At 41.4% G+C, this 23364-nt stretch overlaps 1 protein-coding gene across 15 annotated transcripts in view; it reads left to right on the top strand.

Moving 5' to 3' along the window:
- Window positions 1–12995: 12995 nt before the first annotated feature.
- The window catches only part of Cask (calcium/calmodulin dependent serine protein kinase), a 334225-nt gene continuing 323856 nt past the window's right edge, over window positions 12996–23364 (top strand). For 3 of the 15 annotated variants that reach the window (XM_052737562.1, XM_052737979.1, XM_052738046.1), the window contains exon 1: window positions 13005–13259. In XM_052737562.1, coding sequence (XP_052593522.1) covers window positions 13201–13259 — 59 coding nt within the window. In that variant the 5' untranslated portion in view covers window positions 13005–13200. Of the gene's footprint in view, window positions 13260–23364 lie in introns of all 15 variants that reach the window. The other 12 variants (XM_052737240.1, XM_052737152.1, XM_052736894.1 and 9 more) reach the window with 9 other exon arrangements.

Raw genomic sequence — 23364 nt, forward strand, 5'->3', positions numbered from 1 at the left:
TATGGTGCCCTTTCCGGGCGGAGTGGGTGGAAGTGTATTTTAGTTTGCTTAAATCTTTGAGGAGAAGCTTTTCAAAAGGATTTATTTGTTTGTTTTATTTTATATATGTATATGTCTGTGTGTCTGTGCGTGCGTTTGTTAGTGAAAGTGGATGCATGTGTTCACGGTGGCCAGCAGGAGGCGCTCGATCCTCTGAAGCTGGAGTGCTGAGAATTGAACTCTGGTTTATGAAAGAGCAGCACATGCTCTTAACTGCTGAGCCATCTCTCCAGCCCCAAGAGCTTTGGGTTATATGTGGGTTGGGGGGGGGGGGGGACGGGGAAGGTATGTGCACGAGTGAATTTTGCTTGCAGAGGCCAGAGGTGTGGGATCCCCCTGGAGTTACAGGTGACCTTGAGAAACCTGATGTGGGTGCTGGAAATCAAACTCAGGTCATCTGGAAGAGCAATACAGGCTCTTCATTGAGCCATCTCTCCGGCCCTGTTTTTAAACATTTTTAATTTGACCTGTCAGGGATTTTGTTGTTGGGTTGATTTATAAATATTTTCTCCCCTTCCATAGGTTACCTTTTTATTGGACTTGCTACGTAGCCCAAAGTGGCTTAAAAATGGGAATCTCCAGTCCTCCCTCACTGGGATTACAGATCTAAGCCACCACACTTTTTACCTCTCCGTTTCAGGAGTGTTTCATTTCATTTTTAAGCATTCACATACCCCCACCCACCACAAAGTTCCTAATAGCAAATTGAGAGCAAAGAAGAGGAACAGCTGTCGCAAAACGGTCCAACTTGCCCACAGGAAAAGTGTTAGCCCAGACTGCTCGCGATCAGGGGACATGTGTGAAAAGGAGGTTTAAGTATCTGTTAGCACGGCAGATCAGGGACAAGGAATGCAGAAGGAGCGTCCTTAACTGATTCGGAGTAATCTGAAGGCAGCACACACTGAGGCTGCCTCGTGTTCAATGAGCATAACAACCATGTCAGTAAGCGGAAGTTTGGGCCGGGCAATGGTGGTGCACGTGGGAAGCAGAGGCAGGTGAATCACTGTAAGTTTGGGGCCCGCCTTGGGCCCTTGGGTTGCAGGATAGGCCCACATAAGCACACAGGGAGACCCTGCCTCAAGTTTCTTGTTTATGAGGGGGAAACATAACATATTTTAGCCAGGACAGTTTAGGATAATATCGCAAATGGGATTGTTTAGAATGACCAAACCTTGATTGCCCCGGGGAGCCGCCCCAACAGCTAATTTCTTCTTGGGAATTAAGAACACAGTCCACACTCCTAGTCATACTGCAGCCCTAGTCCTTCCTCTCTTCTCTTGGGCTGCGCCCAGAGAAATCATGAACCTTCTGTGTCCTTGGAATTTTTTTCTTTTTTTCATTTTTTTCCCCACCACCACACCCAATATTTGATTATGCTTTTTTGTTTGTTTAGACAGGGTTTCCCTGTGTAGCTCTTTTTGTCCTGACGCTTGCTATGTAGACTGGTCTGGCTTTGAACTCACAGAGATCCACCTGCCCCTGCCTCCCAGTGTCAGAATTAAAATCATGCCACACCATACCTTGGTGATTGTATCTTTGGTGCACAGAAATTTTAGATCTTGATATATAACTTAATTTACCCATTTTTACTTTGGTTGCTTTTGCATTTAACATATGTAAGAAATCATTGCCATATCCAATGTCACAAAGATTTTACTATTTGTTCTATTCCACAATTTTGTGGTTTTAGGTCATACACTTAAGTGTTTGATTCCTTTTCAGTTAAGTTTCAAATATGGTAATAGAAAAAAATTCATTTTTTGCACAAAGATATTCAGCTTCCCAACATCATTAATTGAAATGATTCTTTCCCTATTGAGTGGTCTTTGCACTCTTCCATTTTTAAATTTTACTTTTATTTTTATTTATGTGTCTTTGTGAGTGTATGCCAACTAGTGAACAGATGCCCTTGAAGCCAGAAGTGGACGTTGGATCCCATAGAGCTGGAGCTGCAGCTGCAGGTTCCGTTTCCTAAATGCTGGTATTACAGGCGTGCACCACCTCGCCCTACTCATACCCGCCAGGGGTCAAGCCAGGGCCTGTACTTAGCAGGCGAGCACTCTCCCCACTGGGCTACACTCCCAGGCCTGGTCCTTGCACTGTTATTGAAGTAATCAAAAACTTATTTTTGTGATGACTTACATCTGCTGCCCTCAGCAACCTATAAGCTCCAAGAAGGCAAGAATCAGACTGAGGCAGTTGCTTGCCTACTTTTCTGAGTTCTAACTTAAAAATATAACTTTTGAAGGCTAGCAAGATGGCTCAGTGGTTAAAGGAGCTTTCTGAAGAAGCCCAATCCCCTGAATTCAATCCTCATGTGGTGGAAGGAGAGAATTCACCATCACAGTTTTCCTGTGACTTACACACACAAGCCATAATTCGCAGGCATATGCACATACGCGCGCGCGCGCGCACACACACACACACACACACACACACACACACACACACACACAAATAAATGATCAACCAGCCAGGTGTGAGGCACACAAATAAAATAAATAAATGTACTTTAAAAATTTTAATGTTTAAAAAATAAATATAAAATAAATAAATCAAATCATTTAGATGCTTAACTTTTCCTTTATTCCTTTCTGTCTCTTCTTTGGATACTAACCAAAATCTTAAGCTTACTTGTCGCGCACTCTGAGCTTTTTCACTGGGCCTCTGAATCCCAGCTTCCCATCCGTCTTCACACAGCTGCTTGCAGACCTCTGTTGCTGACCTCGATTCAAACGGCATGGCTTCCTCTCCTCTGCCTCTCCGTCTCTCTCCTCTCGGCAGCTGCTGAGATTTACAACTTGCCTGCCTTGTGGTTTTTCTCTCAAACTCTAATAATGGAGCGCTCCTCAAGCTTTAAGGAGAGAGACAGAGAGAATCATTTGATTTAACTGACTATTGTACCTTTGGTAACTAGTATATAATAAAGGCTCAACAAAGTTTTATTCAATGAGCAAATAAGTGTTTGGAAATACACACTGCTATGCTTGGCACTTAAAAAAAAAAAAACTCCAAGAAGCAAAAACTGCCATTGTTGCTATTCAACTCATTGTATCATTTTCCGAAGGCAGACTCTGCTGATTCTAAGAAGGCAGACCTACTGCTGCCTCAGAGAAAGCCAATGGCAGGGTGCAGGACGATTCAGGCTTCGAGACCTGGCAGAGCTCTTCCCCAAACTGCTCCCATCTCTTTCCAGTTGTATGGACCTTGGCACATTACTCAACCATTCTCCAAGCCTCAGTTTCTTCATCTGTAAAAGGAAGGTAACGACACTTACCTCATAAGGCTGTAGCATGGCTAAACGAAGTATGTGTAACGTTTTCCCAAACTGCCTGGCGTTTATAATGAGCCCTCAACAAATGGTCCTTCAGTTATTTCTTTACAGATCATTAGAATCTCTCTTTTCTCCTCAGTTCATTTTAAAAGGTTACTTTCTTAGCTGTTGTCCCCATTTACAAGACAATCTAAAAGCCAAACCAGGGTAAAGAAAGAGGTTTGAGTGGGAAGTGTTTGATTAGTGCACAGGCGGTAAAATATCATTGAAAAATTCCTGTCAGACCTGAGCACTACGGCAAACAGACTGTGTAGTTTTTCCCTCTTGACCAAAGTGGAAAATATCATGTGAGTATAGAGCTTGGCATTATAGATCACTTCTGTGAGAAGAAGGATTTTTAGGAAGAGAGCCTCCATTTATTTTAGGAGAAAGTAAGATAAGAAGGAAATCCCTGCCTGAGAGGTCTGCAGAGTCTCAGTACCACAAAAGACCCCCAGCAAGGACCTGCTTCCCTCGAGCCTGCAGAGAGTAAATGATTAAGCTTCCCAGCGTTGATAGGCTTGTATTTCATATCGGTGACTTATTAATCACTTGACCTTTTCCACAGTGCACTTAGCATAGTAAATTATACTCCTTTCTAGAGAAGCTTGGGTGACTTAGCATGACTCTCTGTAATGTAGCCAGGCCCGGGCTCGATATAAGTCACGCACTGAACATATTGCAGCTCATCTCATGTTTTTCCGTGTGTGACAGTTTAATGCCAGCCTGGAAAGAATGAGCTAGGAAATCCAGACAAAAGAAATTAAGGAGGGGATTTAATTCCCTATGTTTACTTTTGAAATCTCTTACAGCTAAGCAGAAGGAAAAACTCCAATGCCATATGAGATTTTAATTTGTTTCCCCAGACAAAAGATAGCTAATAAAACTTTTTCAATTAGTAGAAATAAATAAATTCAATGGCCTTTCTGTCCGTCGATGCTCCCCTTCACAGCTCTTCAGTTACGATGTTGTTGACCATCTCCATAAAAATCTTGATCTTTCTGTTAAATATTTCCATTTTTAAGAATTCAATCATTTTATTTCTTTAGGTTTCAAACTCTAGTTCTAAGTATAAAAGGATTCTCTAACTCAATTTAAAAATACACACGAAATAGTCATAATGTCCCATCCCTGTAATTTCAGCTCTGGAGATTAAAGCAGGTAGATCATGAATTCGAGCCAGCCTGGGCTATCTGTACATAGCAAGACTTAACACTGTCTCAAAAAAAAAAAAAAAAAGAACTGAGGTGAGAGTGTGGCTCAGTGGTAGAGCACTTACCTAGAATTTAGAAGCATTGGGTTCCTTCCACAGTATTGCCAATCTCTCTCTCTCTCTCTCTTCTCTCTCTCTCTCTCTCTCTCTCTCTCTCTCTCTCTCTCTCTCTCTCTCTCTCTCTCTCTCACACACACACACACACACACACACACACACACACACAGAGGCACACACACACATGCATGGTTTTCTACTTATGATGGGATGATGTCCCTATAAACCCATCACAAATTGAAAATACCCTACGTATAAGTGCATTTACTATACTAGGTCCCACTCATTCCAGCTTAGCCACACAGCACGTTAGGGAGCATTGGTTATTTCCTGTGTGATCATGAGGCTGACTGGGAGCTGCCATTGCTGCTGCTGCTGTCCATCATCACTAGAGAAGATCAGACCCTATACAGCTATCCTGGGTAAAGATCCAAGTTCAAAACCCAATGTATGGTTTCTACTTGAATGCATGTCGCTTTTTGACAATGGAAAAGTCGGATAATCATAAAGCAAACCATTATAAATCAGGGACCATCTACAGTCTTTCACTTATTTAACAAATACCCAGGGAAGACCTAGTATGTTCCACACATTTTCTAGGTAGAAGGCATGAAGGAACAAGACTATAAGCAAAGGTCAATAAGAGAGAATCTCACGAATTAATGAGATCTGTAAAGCTATTCACTCATTCAACATTTGGCAAAACCTTCAGAATGTTTACCATGCACCAGCCCCAATCAATTCTTGATGTTGAGATTTCTCTTTCACGAACACAAACTGGATATCCCAATCCCTGACCTGAACAGGATAGAACAAGTCGTTGGGGGGTAGTAGCCCAATGAGTAGATGGGCAAAATATATATAAATGTGTGGGCTGATAGGACAGTGAATTTGGACTAGAGACTGAAAAAATGGGAAAGAAGGGAGGGATCTAGATGAAATTTTGAAGGAAAAGTTGACAGGATGCAGTGACTAGGTGAACTGGAGAACAAGACAGAGCCCTGAGACACAGCCAATGCCAGTGTTTGGTGACTAGAACGGCACCTCACTGTCAGGCCAATGAGAAAGAAGGGATCTTTGAGCAGGGAGAGGATCTGATAGACAAGACTGTAGCTGGAGTTTTCTCCAGTCCTGCCTGGTCCACAGTCAGGACAAATCTCTCTCACCCGTCAGTCCCACAGCCGCTCAGATCCAACCAAGTAAACACAGAGACTTATATTGCTTACAAACTGTATGGCCATGGCAAGCTTCTTGCTAACTGTTCTTATATCTTAAATTAACCCATTTCCATAAATCTATACTTTGCCACATGGCTCGTGGCTTACCGGCATCTTCACATGCTGCTGGTCATGGTGGTGGCTGGCAGTGTCTCCCAGTCAGCCTTCCACTTCCCAGAATTCTCCTCTCTCCTTGTCCCGCCTATACTTCCTGCCTGGCCACTGGCCAAACAGTGTTTTATTTATACAGACCGATATCCACAGCACAAAACTCTTTTCTCTTGTGTATAAACTGAAGTCAGAAACAGTGACAAACATTTTGATAGTTCAAGGGAGAGCCTCGAGACCCAGTAACTATCTTATGGCACTGAAAGATAAAGCCAATATGGAGGCAGAGGCAGACAGATCTCTGTGAGTTTAAGGCCAGCTTGGTCTATACGGCCAGCCCAGGCTACCAGACCTTGTCTCACAAAAGCAAAAACAAAAACAAAAACAAAAAACAATAAGATAAAGCCACTATCACATAGTGTATAGTAAAAATCTGGGGAAAGTGGATCATCAATGACTTTTCTTGAGTCCTGAATCAAATCTCACTTGATGCTAATTTAAGCCTCAACCTTTCAATTTATGTCAGCCAATAGATTCTCAATATTTTTAAGGATGGTTTGGATTGTGTGCTACTCGTAATGAAAATAATTCTGTTCAATATAATCTTTATCAGCATGCAGCACATTGGAGGTTCTGGAAGTCCAATGAACACTTGTGATCCCAGGCCGGCAAACAGAAAAACTTCCGGCTACATTGACATATTTTGGTTAATTCTTAAGTGATAACAATATTCGGTATATGCTGACATTGTGCTTTTTCCAAAGGCAATATTGTTTCCACTGGCAAAAAAGTTACCAGTGACTTGTTGATGGCTATTAAAGGAAGAAGAGCAGAGCAGACCTTTAGAGGGAAGTTTACAGGACTGGAACTTGAAGAAACTGGGTAGCAAACACATTTCTCTTCAGCCCCTTTCCTGCTCCCTAGAGCGCTCTTGTACATTTCCTATGGATTTCCCACCCTAGTAGTGACGTCAGCCTTGTTTTTTCCCCCTCAAGACGGTTCTCCAAGCAAGTGTCAGAGCAGGGATTATTCAGTTTTAGGTGTATAAGACTCACTTGGTGGGAGCATATAAAACTATAGATCCCTGGGGCTGGAGAGATGGCTCTGCCATTAAGAGAATGTACTTCTCTTACAGAGGACTCTAATTCATGTTCAGTTCCCAGCACCCACATTGGGTAGCACACTGCTGCCTGTATCTCCAGATCAAAGAGCATCTGAAGCCTCTAGATTCCTTGGGCAATGCACTTATGTGCACACACACACACACACACACACACACACACACACACACACGGGGGGGGGGGGGGATAATTAAAACTTTTAAAATCTTTTTTTAAAAGGTTCTAATATACATTCCAGGGATGGCTCCAATGGAGTCAGATTTGTTAAGTTTGGGATAAGACTTAGGAATCTACATTAAGAAACAAAACAAAAAAAGTTTTACAAACTTCCAGATGATTTTGATGAAATTGTTACTTTAAGAAACACCACTGGCAGCCGGGCGGTGGTGGCGCACGCCTTTATTCCCAGCACTCGGGAGGCAGAGCCAGGCAGATCTCTGTGAGTTCAAGGTCAGCCTGGGCTACCAAGTGAGTTCCAGGAAAGGCGCAAAGCTACACAGAGAAACCCTGTCTCGAAAATCCAAAAAAAAAAAGAAAGAAAGAAAGAAAGAAAGAAACACCACTGGCTTAGATTGGGTTCCTCCAAAGTTAATCTTGATAACAGAACCATAAACAAGTGAGTCATTAAGGCAATAATACTCCAAGAGAAAAACAGGAAAAGAGAGAAGAGGGGAAATGAAGGCGAAGGAGCTAAGCCAGGGTGTGATTTTAGGTAAAGGCCTGCAAAAGGGTACATACCTGAGCTCAGTCCCACAGGGAAGCTATGTAAAGAGCTGATCCCTCTTTCCCAGCCAAGGGAACTGGGCTTCCACATTCTTGCACTATCAGTGATTGGCTAATAACTAACAGTCAGATATAGGAGACCTAAACTCCCAGGCATTTCCACATTGCAAAATAGTTCCAGTAGCTTGTGGGAGTCCTCTATGTCACAAGCAGTCTTTGTATGCAAGACTACACTGAGCTGAAGTGGGGCTCTCAGAAACGCTAAATGGGATCACAGAGGATTGAGATAATGTATTAGAGGAGTTTCTACATTTTCAAAAGGAGTGGACGGAGAAGACAGTGTGCACCAAGTACAAAAGTAAGAACTACTTAAAAGCATAATTCCAGGCCTAGAGAGATGGCTCAACAGTTAAGAGCATTTGCTGTTCTTCTAGAGGCCTTGAGGTAAGTTCCCAGCACATACACTCAATGGCTTACAATCATTTGTAACCCCAGCTTTAGGTGATCTGATGATCTCTTCTGGCCTCTGTGTGTGTGTGTGTGTGTGTGTGTGTGTACGCACGCACAGACACAAACACATTAATAGAAAATCATTAAAATGTAGCACTCCATTCATGCACAGGGCCAGGGGACCAAAGTTGGCATAAACGAGTCAGAAGAGTCAGCATCACTGAAATCAAGCATTTTAGTAGGTAAACTCTTTAACATGGCATTTAACATCTTTTACTAACTGGCCCTATCTATTTCTCTAACATATTATCGCCTCTTTCTTCCTGCGCTGTATGATCCAGGACTCCAAAATAACATTGTCTGTTTTTCAGAGAGTATATTCTTGCTCACCTCATGAATCCACAAATGTTATCCTCTCTGCTGATTACCCACAGGCCCCAATCCTTCCAATGGCTAATCTCTATACTTTTTTAGTCTTGGTATAAATAGTTCTTCAGTTTGGTCTTTCTCAACACACACATGCATATAATATATAATATATATATTGATAGATAATTGTGTGATGGACGGAGAGATGGATGTATGTGGTGTGTGTGAGTGTGTGTGCATGTGTATTCTATCATCTGTGCACATAAGTAGGTCAGAGGCTGAAATCAGGTGTCTTCCTCTATCTAAGTTATCTCTTGAGATAGGGTCTCTAGCTAAGTCTGAATCTCACTGTTTCGACTAGACTGGCTGGTGGGACCTCAGTTTAGGTCCTCATGCCTTCACAGGAAACATTTCATCCATGAAGTCATCTCCCCTGCCCCAAAGGCTCTCTTCAGATTTTGTTGCCTCCAACTTCCCAAACCCTAAGGACCATTACTTCTCATTGTAATTATTTGTCTGATTCTTGTCTTCTTTTAGGGTGCAGCTGAGAATGGACAGGGATCATACCTGCTTTATTTGTCACTTTAGTCCTGGTGGCTTGTTTAAACATTCAATGACTAACAAATAGAGAGCCACAAAGTATTGAAGTATAGTGTAATCTATATAGTTTTTTACTGGAGCGATGGATAGTGTCTTCTACTTGAGCTTAGAACACCCTGTTTATGCCATGAGGCAATAATACAACTTTATTCCAGTTGAGAACAGTGTCAATCTTAATTTTATTCACTAATTCTGTGATAATTTATATGATTAAACAATCATACTGCAGAATGAGGTGATCTCTAAATTGCCTAAATTAGGCTTATGCCACACTGCCCTCTGTGTGGCCCTCATCCTAATATTTCCCTGGAGTGTGTTTTCTCCTTCTATATCTGTGTAATCCTGAAATTACATGGGAGCTGAGCAACCTGCAAATGTCTATCCCAATCTTGAGAAATTCAAACAAACACTCAAATCACTTGAGATTTGTAGTGACGTCTAAGAATCAAAATTATGTAGTATCTATAACATCCTTGGGGCTTTTAGAGAGTTCCAAAAGAATTTCAGGCCTATCAGTTATACACTAGTGGTATATCTACATTATGATGATAATCAATGGTAATTTTCCCATGCTAGACAGATTGCTGATTGAGTACTGGAGTCTGTTCTCCACCTGCTTCTTTCTCAGCCACCTCCATAGAGAAGAGAAAAACACCTATGTCCTTAGCCTCCCTTGCAAGTGAAGTTGCCTGCTAGGTGACTCTGGTCTGGACAAGGGAGAAGAGAAAATATATTTTCTTTCCTTAACAGAGATGAGACAGGGAGTGAAAAGACCTCAGCTGCCCTTCCTGCCTTCCTGCTTCACATTGTTGATGTTTGAAACAGTGGCCTCCATCTTGAGATGACAAAACAAGCCAAAGGCAAAGAGGCAAACTATAAAGGATGGCAGAGTGGAAAGAACAAACTAAGTCACTGTCGAAACTGTGGAGCAGTGGATCCAATGTCAGTAACCACACGTCTCCAGACTCCTTGTTAAACGAGAAAGTCACCACCCTCGTTTGTTTAAATGACTGTTACTTGAAGATTCAGTTATTAACAAAACCAAATGTAGCTTTAACTCAACTAGCTACCTTAATATTTCCTTAAATTAACTAAAACAGAAGTAAATTATTAACTCCTGATCATTTGTATTTGGGGGAAAACATTGGATTTTGGAGGAAACTCAGAAAAAAACATAAGTTCATCTGAAAGGTTTGGTTATTTTCATCCCAGAAGCAGGAAGCAAAGGAGTCTCCACTTGCCATCACACATAATACAAACTCTTGGAGCTGTGGACTGCTGAGACCCTTCTGCGTGACTAAATACTCTCTAGGAGCTCAGAGATATAAGCCCTAGCTGGAGGGAAACTTTTGAACTTTGTGCTGATTAGACGATCCTGAACCATTCAAGCAAGGACTGACCAGGAAGTGTCAAGTGCTGATAAGATTGGGCCAACCACTGTGGTGGTGGGGGGCCTGTATTGATTAACTTAATAAATCTAGTGTCTACCTCTCCAACAAAGATGGAGTATAACCCCACATCAAACCTAGAACTGATATCGAGTAGTGGAGGTATGGGGTAGCTCTTGGTAGAGCAACCAACCTATAAACCCTCCACTCCTGGAGATAAGGGAGTTGGACCCCTTGGCCACTAAGACTCTTTTCAGATCTAAAGCAACTGTCTGCGAGCAGAGACCATGCCTATCCGTGCAGTTCTCTTTTGTCCCACCTGCATATCTTTTTCTTCTTTCTAATTGTCCACTTCTACTTCTGAGAATTCTCCATGAAAGATAAACTCCAAAGTAAAGTAGGCAAGCCTTAGCACAGCTCATATTTGGGCTGGAGAAAGGGAGCTGGCAGGGTGACTTGCGAGGATTTATGCGCACTTCAGAGCAGAGTGAATGACGCCTTATTCATTAGGTGGCAGGTAGACATGATAGGTTGGGGTAAGTGACTTGTAACTGTTGGACCCTCAAAGAAGACAAAGTTTCTTGGGCTCTGAAGCTCATTCTTTAGAGAAAACACAAAATCTTTGGGAAAGGAGGAAAACTTTATGCAACTATGTTCTCCCTTGATTTGTTTTTAAAAAAGAAAAGGTAAGAAAGATAAGAAAGAGGTTTAGCTCCCAAATATTTAATAGGCAAATCTCCCAGCCTTTTTAGGGAGCAATCAAGGGTTTGTGCAGATCATTTCTGAAAGGGAAATAGGCTGTCTTCACCCTGCCCCCTGCACTTTGGCAAATACTACTTTAAAAATACCGCGCTGAGAATTTTAACAGATGATTTCTGGAAAGCTGACTTATGAACTAATTGGCCACTTCTGCTGTGTGGAGGAACAAAGACTTCTTTTTTATTGGTCTTCAACTAAGGCATATACCTGTCTCATGGCGTTGGCTCACTCTGCACATGCTCAGTTGAACAGAAATCTTCATATTGCATACAACCTAGCACAGCGGCAACACCCACAGCTTTACTCCGTGGCTGACCCTATGCGTCCATTCCTTCTAGTTGCATTTTTATGCTGAGAACTCCAACATTTGTAGGAAGTACAGTAAACAAAGTAGATGCTGGGGCTGGAGAACAATATACGATGGATTTAAAGTCTCCTTATGTCACTATCTTCCTGACCCGTCTCTATATTTTGTCTAGCAGGAACAGACACTGCATAGATATTTGGTGAGTTTGGGGCAGGCGGCAGGCGAAGCTGTTTCTCTAGTTCACTGTTCGTTGTTGTACACCTTCCTCTGCAGTTTTTTTGTTTGGCCCTTTTCTTGGACAATTCTCCCCCTCCCCCAGCCCTTATCTTCATTAAAGAATGGCAGGGTGGCACTAAAAGCATCCGCCGCCAAGTGCCTTCTTGAGTGACAATCTCTCTCCACCTCCTCTCTGGCTTTCCCATTCATTAGAACCCTTTCCCTGCGTTTTTCCCAGCTAAAAACTGGGAACGGCTTCCTGAGGTTACGAAAGAAGGGCGAAAACTGCCAGAGTGCTGAGCACGCTGTCCCAAAACGTGCATACTGCTGTGGACCTTTTGTCCCCAGCCCCTTTTCTCCACTTGGTCGCAGCTTGGGCATAGAGGCGACGACCTCCACCAGCCCCACCTCAGCAGCTGCAACTCGCGCAGCTCCGCTAGCCGACCCCCAGCGCCCTCTAGATTCCCCGCGCCGGCCGGTTCTTCGTGACGTTGCGGGCGCTGTGCGCATGCGCCATGGGGAGCACTCCCCCCCCTCCTCCGCCTCCTTCCCCGGTCCCCGCCTCCCAAAGGGCCGGAGTGGGCGGGGCCTGCGGGTCTAGCAGCCGCGCGGGCCAAAGGGAGGAGGGCTAGTCTGCGCGGGGCGGCTGCACCGGGTTTGTGAGCCAGGCGGTAGCTGAAGCTGAGGGGAGGAGCTGAAGGCAGCGGTCGCGGCTCCCGCCCGTACTGAACACTCATCCCGCGAAGCCCCCTCCCACACTCGGGCGGGCGGCGGCGGCGGCGGGAGGAGGAGAAGGAGGAGGGAGCGTCTCTGCCGCCGCCTCCTGGTCCCCAGCGCCGATCAGCCGCCACCACCTCCCTTCGCGACGATCCTCCCTCCATGGTACTGTCGCGGCCCCCCCTGTAGCCCGAGCTGCCCCGCGCCGGAGCCGGTCTCGGGCAGAGGGAGCGGTCGCGGCCTCGCGGCCCGCGCGGGCTGACGAGCGGAGAGTGCGGCGCCTCGCGATCCCCGAGGGTCCGCACGCCCGGCAGCGCGGCCGCGAGCGACAGCGCCAAGAGCAGCGGGCGGGCGGGCGGCGCCGGGCCCGGGCCGCCCTCGCTCCCACGCCCCGGCCCCGCCGCCCGCGCCGGGGCGGCAGCCGGCAGAGGAAAGGCGCTGCAGTCTCCCGGCCTCGCGGCCCCAGTTGAGCTTCCTCTGCACTGAGGGCTTGCGGGTCCGGTGGAGAGGACGCGAGCCCGGAGCTCCGGGCACTGAGCTCTTGGGCGCCCCCAACCCAGTTTTCAGAACCCTCCACGCTGCGGCCACTGTCCCCTCCGGACCATGGCCGACGACGACGTGCTGTTCGAGGATGTGTACGAGCTGTGCGAGGTGATCGGCAAGTGAGTCTCCACTCGAGGGAGCGGGAGTGTGGAAAAATGCATTTCAGCGATGCCCGGGGCCTCCCGCACCCGCTCCGGGCCTGCCCCCTGCCCTCTCTCCCTCCCCTCTGCTTCCCTCGTCCTCTTCACCCTGGAGTATTTATAGACGTGTACCCGGGTCTCCTGCCAGGAGAGGGTCTGGGGGCTTCTCGGCCACCCGTGGAGGCCAACGAGCCCGGGTCGGCCACCCCATAAGGCGTGGGGCGGGCTCCCTGCATTTTATCTGACGGTTACACAGGGACGTGGCAGGACCGATTTTATAGTTGCTTCCTGGGAACAGTTGGGGTTATTGTTACCTTTCCTGTACCATAGACCTTTTACGAAAAGAGCAGCTTGCATTTCGTGTGCTTGTGTGGAGAGAGCGAGAGAGCGCGTCCAGGGTTTTTAATTGTGGGGTGTGTGTCTATTGTGCCAGGATATTAGACAGATGCCTTTGTGTTCACCCCATGCCCGGATTTAAGAGGGTCATTGAAGACGGGTGCGTCCAGTTTCAGCAAATTCTTCACCTGCCTTAGACAAACGTAGAAAGAGTTAGGGGCACCCAAATTTTTAATGCCTCGTTATGCAATGACTGTACAATCAGTGCTCGAGGCTCCCTTCCACTGTTGTTGGGATGGTGGTTAGCGTGGTAGAGCCGTCTGCTTTGAGTCACCGGGCTGGTCTAAAATATAGAACTGACAGTCCAAATGCTCATCCTTTCATCTGTGTTGTATAATTACACTAGGGAAAAGCAGGGAATCAGATTAATCACAGTACTGATTGAGAATTAAATCTGCAGTTCCTCATCTAATTGTCCAGTCCTGAAATCTGTTTTGAATTGTTTCCTTTTCATTCTTGTCAAACAATATTCCAAGTGCACAATCCTGCTAATTTGCTTGTGAGGGAAATGCTGGCAATCTGAAGTTGATTTCCTAGCTCAGCGTGTGTTCTGTGGCTTTGGAAGTTGAGATAAGATTTAAGAGCGATTTTTGCTTATTTAATAGGGCTCGTTAGATAGCTAGTATTGGAATATTTTACGTCGTTTTGGAAGCGGTGCTTTATTGTCTATTTTAAGGTCCACAGTTGGGAAATGAAACCAAGACAGAGCAGTTGGCTCTACCTCTTTTAAGTTGTCTGCAGTATACTCAGTTTCAATTTTTTGAGTACTGATAACTCATTTTTTTCCTCCATATTGAGGTATTACATTGCTGCTCACAGGGTGAAATTGTGGGTTGAGCTTGCTACACTCTTTCCATACATAGATCCAAACGCTTCGAGGACGCATTACTCCTTGCCCCATTGTTCAATGGCCAGCCTGTCTGTTAGGAGGAAGATGTCCAAATGTGTCTGGTAGAGTCGTGGATGTGCCCTAGAGCAGCTCTGTCCAAAGCTATCTAATGAGAGCCACGTGTAATGTATAATTTTCTAGTAGCCACATTAGAACGATTTCAAACAAAAAGGTGCAATTAATTTTAGTAAAATATTTATTTAATACACTACATCTGAATTAGTGATTTCAGCATGAAATTTTTTTGCAATGCTGTGCATGTTTTCATACTAAGTCATTGAAATCCAATGTGTGTTTTATACTAACAGCACATCTCAATTCTGACGCTAAGCTGAATTTTCCCCAGAACTACTTGATCTGTATTTAGGTCTCATAAAATTTGAATGTGCAAAAGTAGATTCACATACTCAAGTTGTTCCAAACATACATAAAAGTTTTCCAGTAACTGAATTTACTATTTCTAAATTTTAATCAATTAAGCAAAATGCAAAATGTATTGCCTCAGTTGGATTAGCCACATTTCAAGTGCTTAATAGCCACAATCGATGACCACATTTCTAGAGAAAAAATATCAAAAATCTCCTTCATTTCTTCATTGTTAAGAGCACACAAAGAAGGTAAATTAGATGTTTTTCAATACCACCCAAATGACCATGTGTGAGTGAGTGATATTTGTTGTATCTTAGTTATAGCTGTTGTAAGTGAGCCTGCAGTTGATCCTTGGAAAATGTGGAATTAAGATGCTTGCATATATTATGATGTTGGAAAATAGCCATCATTGAATCAATTTTGGTGACTGGTTCTGATTCCTTCAGGTCTGAAAGGATGACAGTGTGATTGATCCCTTTGGACTTTGAAAAGTGGTCAGCTTCGTGTTAGCGGTCTTTATTGTGCTGACTTAAAATTGCTAAAATATTTTCAGAAGACACCCCTGGTAGAATTAAGTTGATCTGTTCTGTTGTTTTGCAGCTGCATAAGGAGGAAGAACAAGCTAATTTTGAGATGCTAGATAGTCAGTGGCTGCCTGCACTTCTGTGAACTGTGAGATTTCATTCCCATTCTACAAATCTGACTTGGATTCATTATTTCAAGAAATGGCATTTTATAAATGACAAGATAGTCTCAGCGTTAAAGAATGTAATGATAGTGTTCCTTACCCTGTGCAAAGGTTGAAGGTTTCTCCAGTAAATTGTGTCAGTATATATTGATCCTGAAATTGAAATTCATTTAAGATTTTTTTTTTGCAGGGACCTTGACAGCATACATTTAAACTAAGGATTTGTTCAATTATGAGCTTAAACAGAAAGGCCTTGCAGATCATCATTCATCCTGAAAATCTTTTTGTTGATTTCTATCCAGACTCTACAGAATTTTGATTTTCTTTCATATGAAATTAGCATCATGAATTGTGTTTATGCCACAATGTCTTAATAGTTTTAAAATTTCACTAAGGCTCTTTAAAATAGATTTTGGTTTTCAAGACATATTGGCCACCTACTCACTCCTCTGCCCACCTATCCACCTACCCACTCATCCTCTATGAGCTAGGCATTGTTGGTGGTGTCAAGGATATTTCCAGTTTGTTTGTTTGTTTATTGAGATAGGGCCTCACTAATGTAGCCCTGGCTGGCGTGGAGCTTGTTATGTAGATGGGACTGCTCTTAGCTCACAGAGAGATCTGAGTGCTGGGATTAAAGGTGTGTGCCACCACACCTGGCTTTAATTCCAATGTAATAGACCCCCCACCTTAGGTGTCTTTTTCTTGGTTAAGAACATGACTCCAGGTAGGGAGGTTTGAGGGGAGATGCTATTTGGATTATATTTTCTTTGTAGTTGTTGCAACCTTTACTGTTGCTAAAGCTATTTTTGAAAGAATCATATATCTTCACTATATTGATTGGGAAGATGCCATTTCTTTTTAAAAAATTAAAACTCCCTCTGGTTTTTTTTTTTTTTTTGAAAGTTGCAAAAACTCTTCAATGCCTCTTGTTTCCATAACATTTTTCATATGGCATCTTTGAAGTTATTGAAGTAAATTCAGTTACAATGCCAAACTTCCTTTTTTGTTTGTTTTTGTTTTTGAGACAGGATCTTACTATGTCTAGCCCAGGCTGGCCTCAGACTCACAGATATCTACCTGCCTCTGCCTCTTACATACTGGGATTGATTGTGCAGTACTACCACACCCATCTAGTTCCCAAACTTCTTATCCTAACAAATGTAGCAATTACTAGAAAGAAAAGGTATTATGCAAATACAAATTAATGATTAATTTATTTCATAATTGTCCCTTTTGCAGATTTATAGTTTTGTAGGTAAATGTAAAACCAGTAATAGTATATGAAAGAAGTTTTAAAACAGTTCATTTAAATTAAAACATAAAAAACCCACCATCTTTCTGGCAGAAGCAGTGTTTTTGAAAGAGGATCATACGATGTACAGTTTTGAACTTGTGTAGGATGAAGATTTGTCCTGGATTTTAGGATGTTTGGGAACCTGTAACTTCTGCCTCTCCTGCTCTGCTAAGACAGACTAAACTTGGAATGATGCAGCATGACCCTTGCTCAAGGATGACCTGCAGGTTTGCCCAGCCTGCTGTATTTGCTTACACCCCAAGAGCACTTGTCATATTTAATTACAGTTACTTATTTATGGTCTCTCTACCTGGCGAATAGGTAGCTTTTGGAAGGCAGGGGAATATATAACACACATCTTTCTCCATTGCTAAACACACTGCCTGCAATGTAAGAGTCACTCGTTAGGTGTGGAATAAATGGAGTAGTGTTAATAAAATCACATTTGAAGACAAAAAGTCGATTTATCAACCTTGGAGTAACTAGTGTACCAAAAGGCTGAATTAGTTTAAAGTAGTAGTGCTCTACCTGGCTGCATATTAGAACTGTCAGGGGAGCTTTTAAAAATGATCAGTGCCAGGGCCCTGTGACAGAGGCAGAATCTCTGGGACAAACATGTAAGGTATTTTTTTTTAAAACGAAATGAATCTTGTGTGAAGAGTCACTGTTTTAAAACTTACCTGATATATGAAGCATTCTGGAACTAGCTTTTCAGAGGATTAAAATTTTTACAAAGTAGAGTAAATATATTTTGTAATGCATTTAAGCTATCAGACCAAAACATGGATTTTTATCTTCTATGCACTTCTGTCTCTGAGGCTGTTGTGTAAGAATTTAGTTTCAGCCTGTGTTTGGCTTTGGTTTCATGGGCCTTTTAAGATTCACATTGATTTATGACACTCGTCTAATGCTAACATGGTGATTGTCTGATGTTGGGAACAACACAGAACAACGATTGCTTCAATAACCATTGATGATAGTTTTCTACTACAATGGCTTAATTTAATAAGAAATTCATTAATTTAGTATGGATTGTTTGCACAAACATTTGATTAAAAGAGAATGGTTAAGTTACTTGCATACTTTAAGTTCTGTACCTGTGACTACAATAATGCAATTTGCCAGAGAATTGAGTTAAATGCAGTCTTATGTAAATACTAGGTTAATATATAAAATATGTGATTAAGCATAGAGGGAAAAATCAGCTTTACTGATTTGTACTAATCACTCTGGATTTCTCATGTATTGATTATCTCAGTGATTTGGAGTTCTAGTACCTCAGGGGGAATGTTACATCATATAGAAGAACCTTTCTGAAAATTTAAGTAGACACTGTACATAAACTAGTTTTTAATGTTAGGAAAAGGTCATGTGTACATCTGAATGATTTTAAAAATTAACAAAAGCAAGTAGTGTTACAAGAAAAAAGAACATGATCACAGCAATAGCCGTGTAGTAAGGCAAATGAAACACACAGTCACCAGCTACATTTCTAAGAATCTAGATAATTCCAACACTTGAGATTCAGCTGCCCTTCCATAGAAGACAACCTACAAAATTTTGAGACAAGTAAGGTCTTATTCCTGAGCAGTTGGTTCTGGAGCCCTCTTGGGGGGAAAGTGAGCTCTTCAGTTACTTGTATATATCACTTTATTGTAGATTTTTAGCAATTGCTTTAGGAGTTGTCATTTGCAACTTCTTCCTAAGTGTTTCATGTGGACTTCTTTAGCTTCCACAATGGAAACATACTTTGTGTACATTTTTGACATGCACAGTTCTCCTTCCATTTTCCTCTTGTATATATAAGCTTCACACAATGGACTATATTTCTAATTTCCTTTAAATTGTGTTCTTAGATATTTCCTTTACATTGAAAATTCTTGCATTTCTATTTATAGCTATGATCAATAAATTGTATAAATAGGTATACCACATTGCTTTGAGATTGTGCTTGAATGGTTGTCTTTTTGTAAATGTTTTATACTTTAACCGCCTTTAAGGGAACTTTAACACAATAGGTTTTAAAATAAAAAATGTTTTATAACCTAATGACTGTTTGGCAAAGGACATTGACTCACCTTTCTAATATTAGGCATTTTACATGTATCATCTCATTTAATTTAATCCTTTTACAGAGAAGACTGAGCACAAGAGGTGGTGAGGTGTAATCTGGCCAAGATCACATGGGATTCTATCTGCTTCTAAAGACTGTTCCTTTCGGCCACATTCTACTGGTGATTCAGGTTGTGAAAAAGACTGCATTGGACTTCTTTAAAATAAGACTGATTTTCAATTTTCAAATGTACTACTATAAAAGATGATTACTATAAAAGATGTACTTTCCAGTTACATTTCTCACCTCTTTGGTACAATATATATTCCTTCTTTCATTGCTTCTTTTTTCACTTGCTCTATGACAGTGATTCTCAACCTGTGGGTCATGACCCCTTTGGGAGTTGAATGACCCTTTCATAGGGGTTGTATATCAGATCTCCTACATATCAGAAATTTACATTATAATTCATAACAGTAGCAGAATTATAGTTATGAAGTAGTAATGAGAATAATTTTATTGTTGAGGGTCACAACATGAGGAACTGTATTAAAGGGTCACAGCATTAGGAAGGTTGGGAACCACTGCTCTGTAATGAAATATTATTTACCAAACTAACTGATACATCTGTGTATTCTTTAGCAGTGGAAATAAGGAATCTTGACCATCTGTCCAAAATATAATTGGTTTTGAAACATTCTTCATCCCCTTTACTCTTGAAGTGTTTTTTTCCCAGACTAATTATTTTACATTTCTAAGCTAGAAGTAGTGAGGTTTTCAGAGATAGGCATTTGTTGGAGGGTAGAATAGGGTGATTTCTTATGTATTTTGAAGTCCATGTCCTAAACTGCAGCTTCTGAATCTGTCACAGCTGGTCACCTGCACTGTTCAATTAAGTAGTCAAAAGGCTACTTTTGTACAGTTACCACTGTAGAGCAAAGAGCCTGTCACCGGCCACCAAGCTGATGAGATGTTCTGCTTTCACATTTTGGGGCTTGTATTTTAGTTGCAAATTTTTAATATAGATTTCTTTATCACTGTATTTGTGTGTTGTACAATTTTGATTACTAGCTTTTAAGTAAAATAGTTGGATTTTCTCAAAACAATGCCATTTTTGTTCTCTTGCGTGTGTATGACCATAAATTAGATGGAAGCCTTTCATTGAGTGACAAAGTAAATATTTGATCCTTTAAGTTTTACTTTAAGTTCTTGGTATTTATCACACAAATGTTTTCTAAAATTATTCTACTATAGAGCTCTTAATTCTTTCTAGTATCAAGAATTCTTAAAAAAAGAATTCTTGTCCTTGGATAGTATGCTCCTCCCCTCTCCTTTCTCAGCCTCTTTCCCTCCCCTTCTAAATTTGTTCATTGGCTCTTTTAATTGTTCATCTAGTCACAATAGAAAATGGTTATTTAATTGTCCTTAAGCCAATATATGTTTTGTATCTAGGTATACAATTTTTTCATTTTAGCTTCTTGTGTTGTTATTGGGTACCTGCACATTCTGTTTTTAACCAAATTTCATATGTCTTTTAGTATAGCTTTTTGGCTTTATAAACGTTATTGTGATTATTTTAATCATGTACAGTAAGTGATTCATACCCATCCTCTGTCCCTCCATTCTTTCTTCTCTCTCCCCTGTGGTTTCTTCTCCAAAATATACTATATTGCTAGGCATGGTGGGGCACACCTATAATTCTAGAACTTGAGAAATAGAGTCAGGAGGAACAGGAGTTCAAGACTAGTCTCAGCCTCACTGAATTTGAGGCCACCCTGGGCTACATGAGATCCTGTCTCAAAATAAACAACAATAATCTCTCTTCTCTCTCTCTCTCTCTCTCTCTCTCTCTCTCTCTCTCTCTCTCTCTCTCACACACACACACACACACACACACACACACGTTGAATATGTATTTTGGTGTATGTCAATCTAAGATGGCATTGTTGTCATTTGTGCTGGTTAGTTTTTGTCACTGTGACACCAACTAGAGTTATTTGGGAAGAGGAAACCTCAACTAAGGAATGCCTTCATCAGACTGGCCTGTAGGAATATCTGTGGGGTACTTTCTGGATTAATGATTGATGTGGGAGGGCTTAGCTCAAGCGGGTGATACCATTCCTGGCAGGTGGTCCTGGGTTGTATAAGAAAGCAGACTGAGCTAGCCAGTAAGCAGCTTTTCTTTATAGTACCTGCCTCTGCTTCTGTGAGTTCCTCCCTGACTTCCCTCAATGATGGATTGTGACTGGGACATGTAAACCAAATAAACCCTTTCCTCCCCCAAGTTGCTTTTGGTCCGTGTTTGATTGCAGTAACAGAAAACAAACTAGGACATCACTTAACCATATGTAGATTTTACTGCTTATTAAATGAACGGAAGGTTTATTCAGTTACAGAGGTGTCTACCTCTGCTATATTATGCAGATAGCCAATGTTTCACTGCTCCTTCATGCGTTCACATTTGTGCTTTAAAGAAACATAGATTTTTAGCCTTCCTGCTTATCTTATTGTTTCCTCTGAATATATGATTCCATTGCTTTGTGGCTTGTAAGGCAGCCAGTCCCCTAAGATCTGATCTAGTCACCTTTAGGCACAATGTAGCCATTTTCTTCTTTATAGAAGGAATGATATCTATTTCACAAGCTATGTGCATAGATTAGTGATTAAAAGTGCAACATAAGTGTTTTTTATTTGTAGAATGTCTCTGCCATACTCAAATTTCTTTTGGCAGTTATGAACATAAGTTTCAACAATTTTCAGATGTGTACTTTCTCAGTGCTAAACACATGCTCTGTTACATAAATAATATAGTGAAATGAACATCCTTTCCTACTGTGTAGGTAAAATCATCAGAGGTGTTAGTATCTATTCATTCGTTTGTAGCTGTGAAGCCATGAGCAAATTAGTTAACATCTCTGATCATTAATTTCTTTGCCTGTAAAATGAAAATGATAGTATATTCTTCTTAGGGAGATTATGAGGATTAGATAATACATCTATGGAAATGTCTATATGTTTTTATTTTAGTTGCATTATTATTATTCAGCAAACACTTGGATTCTCTAGCCTCAAGGAGCTCTGTATCAATAAAAGAGAAATGTTTAATTTAGACCATATCTCAGTAGTTCTTGAATTCTGATAAAGCAAGAGTCACAGCTGACTTGCTCACACTGCTGTCTCTGCATAGTTCTTTACCCAGCATGCAGAAAGTCAGCAGTAGTTATTGAATGAGTGTATTAAGTGGAAATCCAGAGACAGTGTGACACCTAGCAGGAAAATAAAGTTGAGGAAATCTTTGTAGAGGACATGGAACTTGAAAGGTTTGTTAGTCTTCTCCTTAGGTAATTTTTGAAATGTTAGGCCTGTTTCCTCATTTCTAAGAAGGAGTAGAGGAATTCAGGTAAAGGAACTCTAATAACTCTTAGGAAAGTTTTAAAAATATATTCAAGAGCATTTAGTGTCTTTTAGCAAAAATTGTTATGTACTAGGAAAGATACTCTTTGAGTCTACAGGTTTTCATAATTTATTTGTAAATCTGTCCTAGGCTGTAGTTTTACAGTGCTGTAAAAAGCACCAACGATTTTGTTAAAAGAGAGAGTTTTGTATCACACCTTTGCATTTGGATATTTGGTAAAATATTAATTCTTCATAATGTGAGATTTCATGAGGAAAAAAGGAAAATCTAGGACTGGTGAGACGGCTCAGAGGTAAAGTACTTGCTACTAAGCCTGACGGCCTGAGTTTGATTCCTGCTGGGACTCACATGGCAAAAGGGGAGAACCAATTCCTGCAAGTTGTTCTCTGGTGTGTGTACACAGATACATACAATACAAATTGTAAGAAAAGGAAAACCCCATGATATGTATTTAAAAAAATAGCTATATACAAGATTTGTTAAATTTATAGTGTAGTAGTTTCTCAAATTTTGTTAGAACAGCAATTTCATATCTTAACTGAGGACAAATGAGACAGAAAGACCCTAAAATTGTAGTCTGTGAAAGATTGGGCACTGACTCTAAATTACCCAAATGCACACTCTGTAAAAATGATCATCATGTTGAAGAGGGTGGTCTACTTAGACCACTTCTATGGAAATAGGTTGTCTTCGGAGGAGAGTTAAAGGGGTCTTTTCCTATGATCCTTGCACAGTGTTGTTTATATTGCATCATTTAGGTTAGAAGTTTCGCTGGCTCTCCCTTTCTCCCTTAACTCATTAGTTTAAAAGGAGATTGTCTGACTTTATTTGTATATGAATAACTTCCTGTAGTCTACTTAGGCTTAATATCATCTTAATTAGGCTGTAGCCCTAACAGTATAATATGACATTAAATTTGAAATTATCCTTTTTTTTTGAGACAGGATCTCAACTATGTAGACCAGACTGGCCTTATT

Source organism: Peromyscus californicus, unplaced genomic scaffold, assembly GCF_007827085.1.
Source record: "Peromyscus californicus insignis strain IS unplaced genomic scaffold, ASM782708v3 Scaffold_10__1_contigs__length_136768540, whole genome shotgun sequence".
Classification (NCBI taxonomy): domain Eukaryota; kingdom Metazoa; phylum Chordata; class Mammalia; order Rodentia; family Cricetidae; genus Peromyscus; species Peromyscus californicus.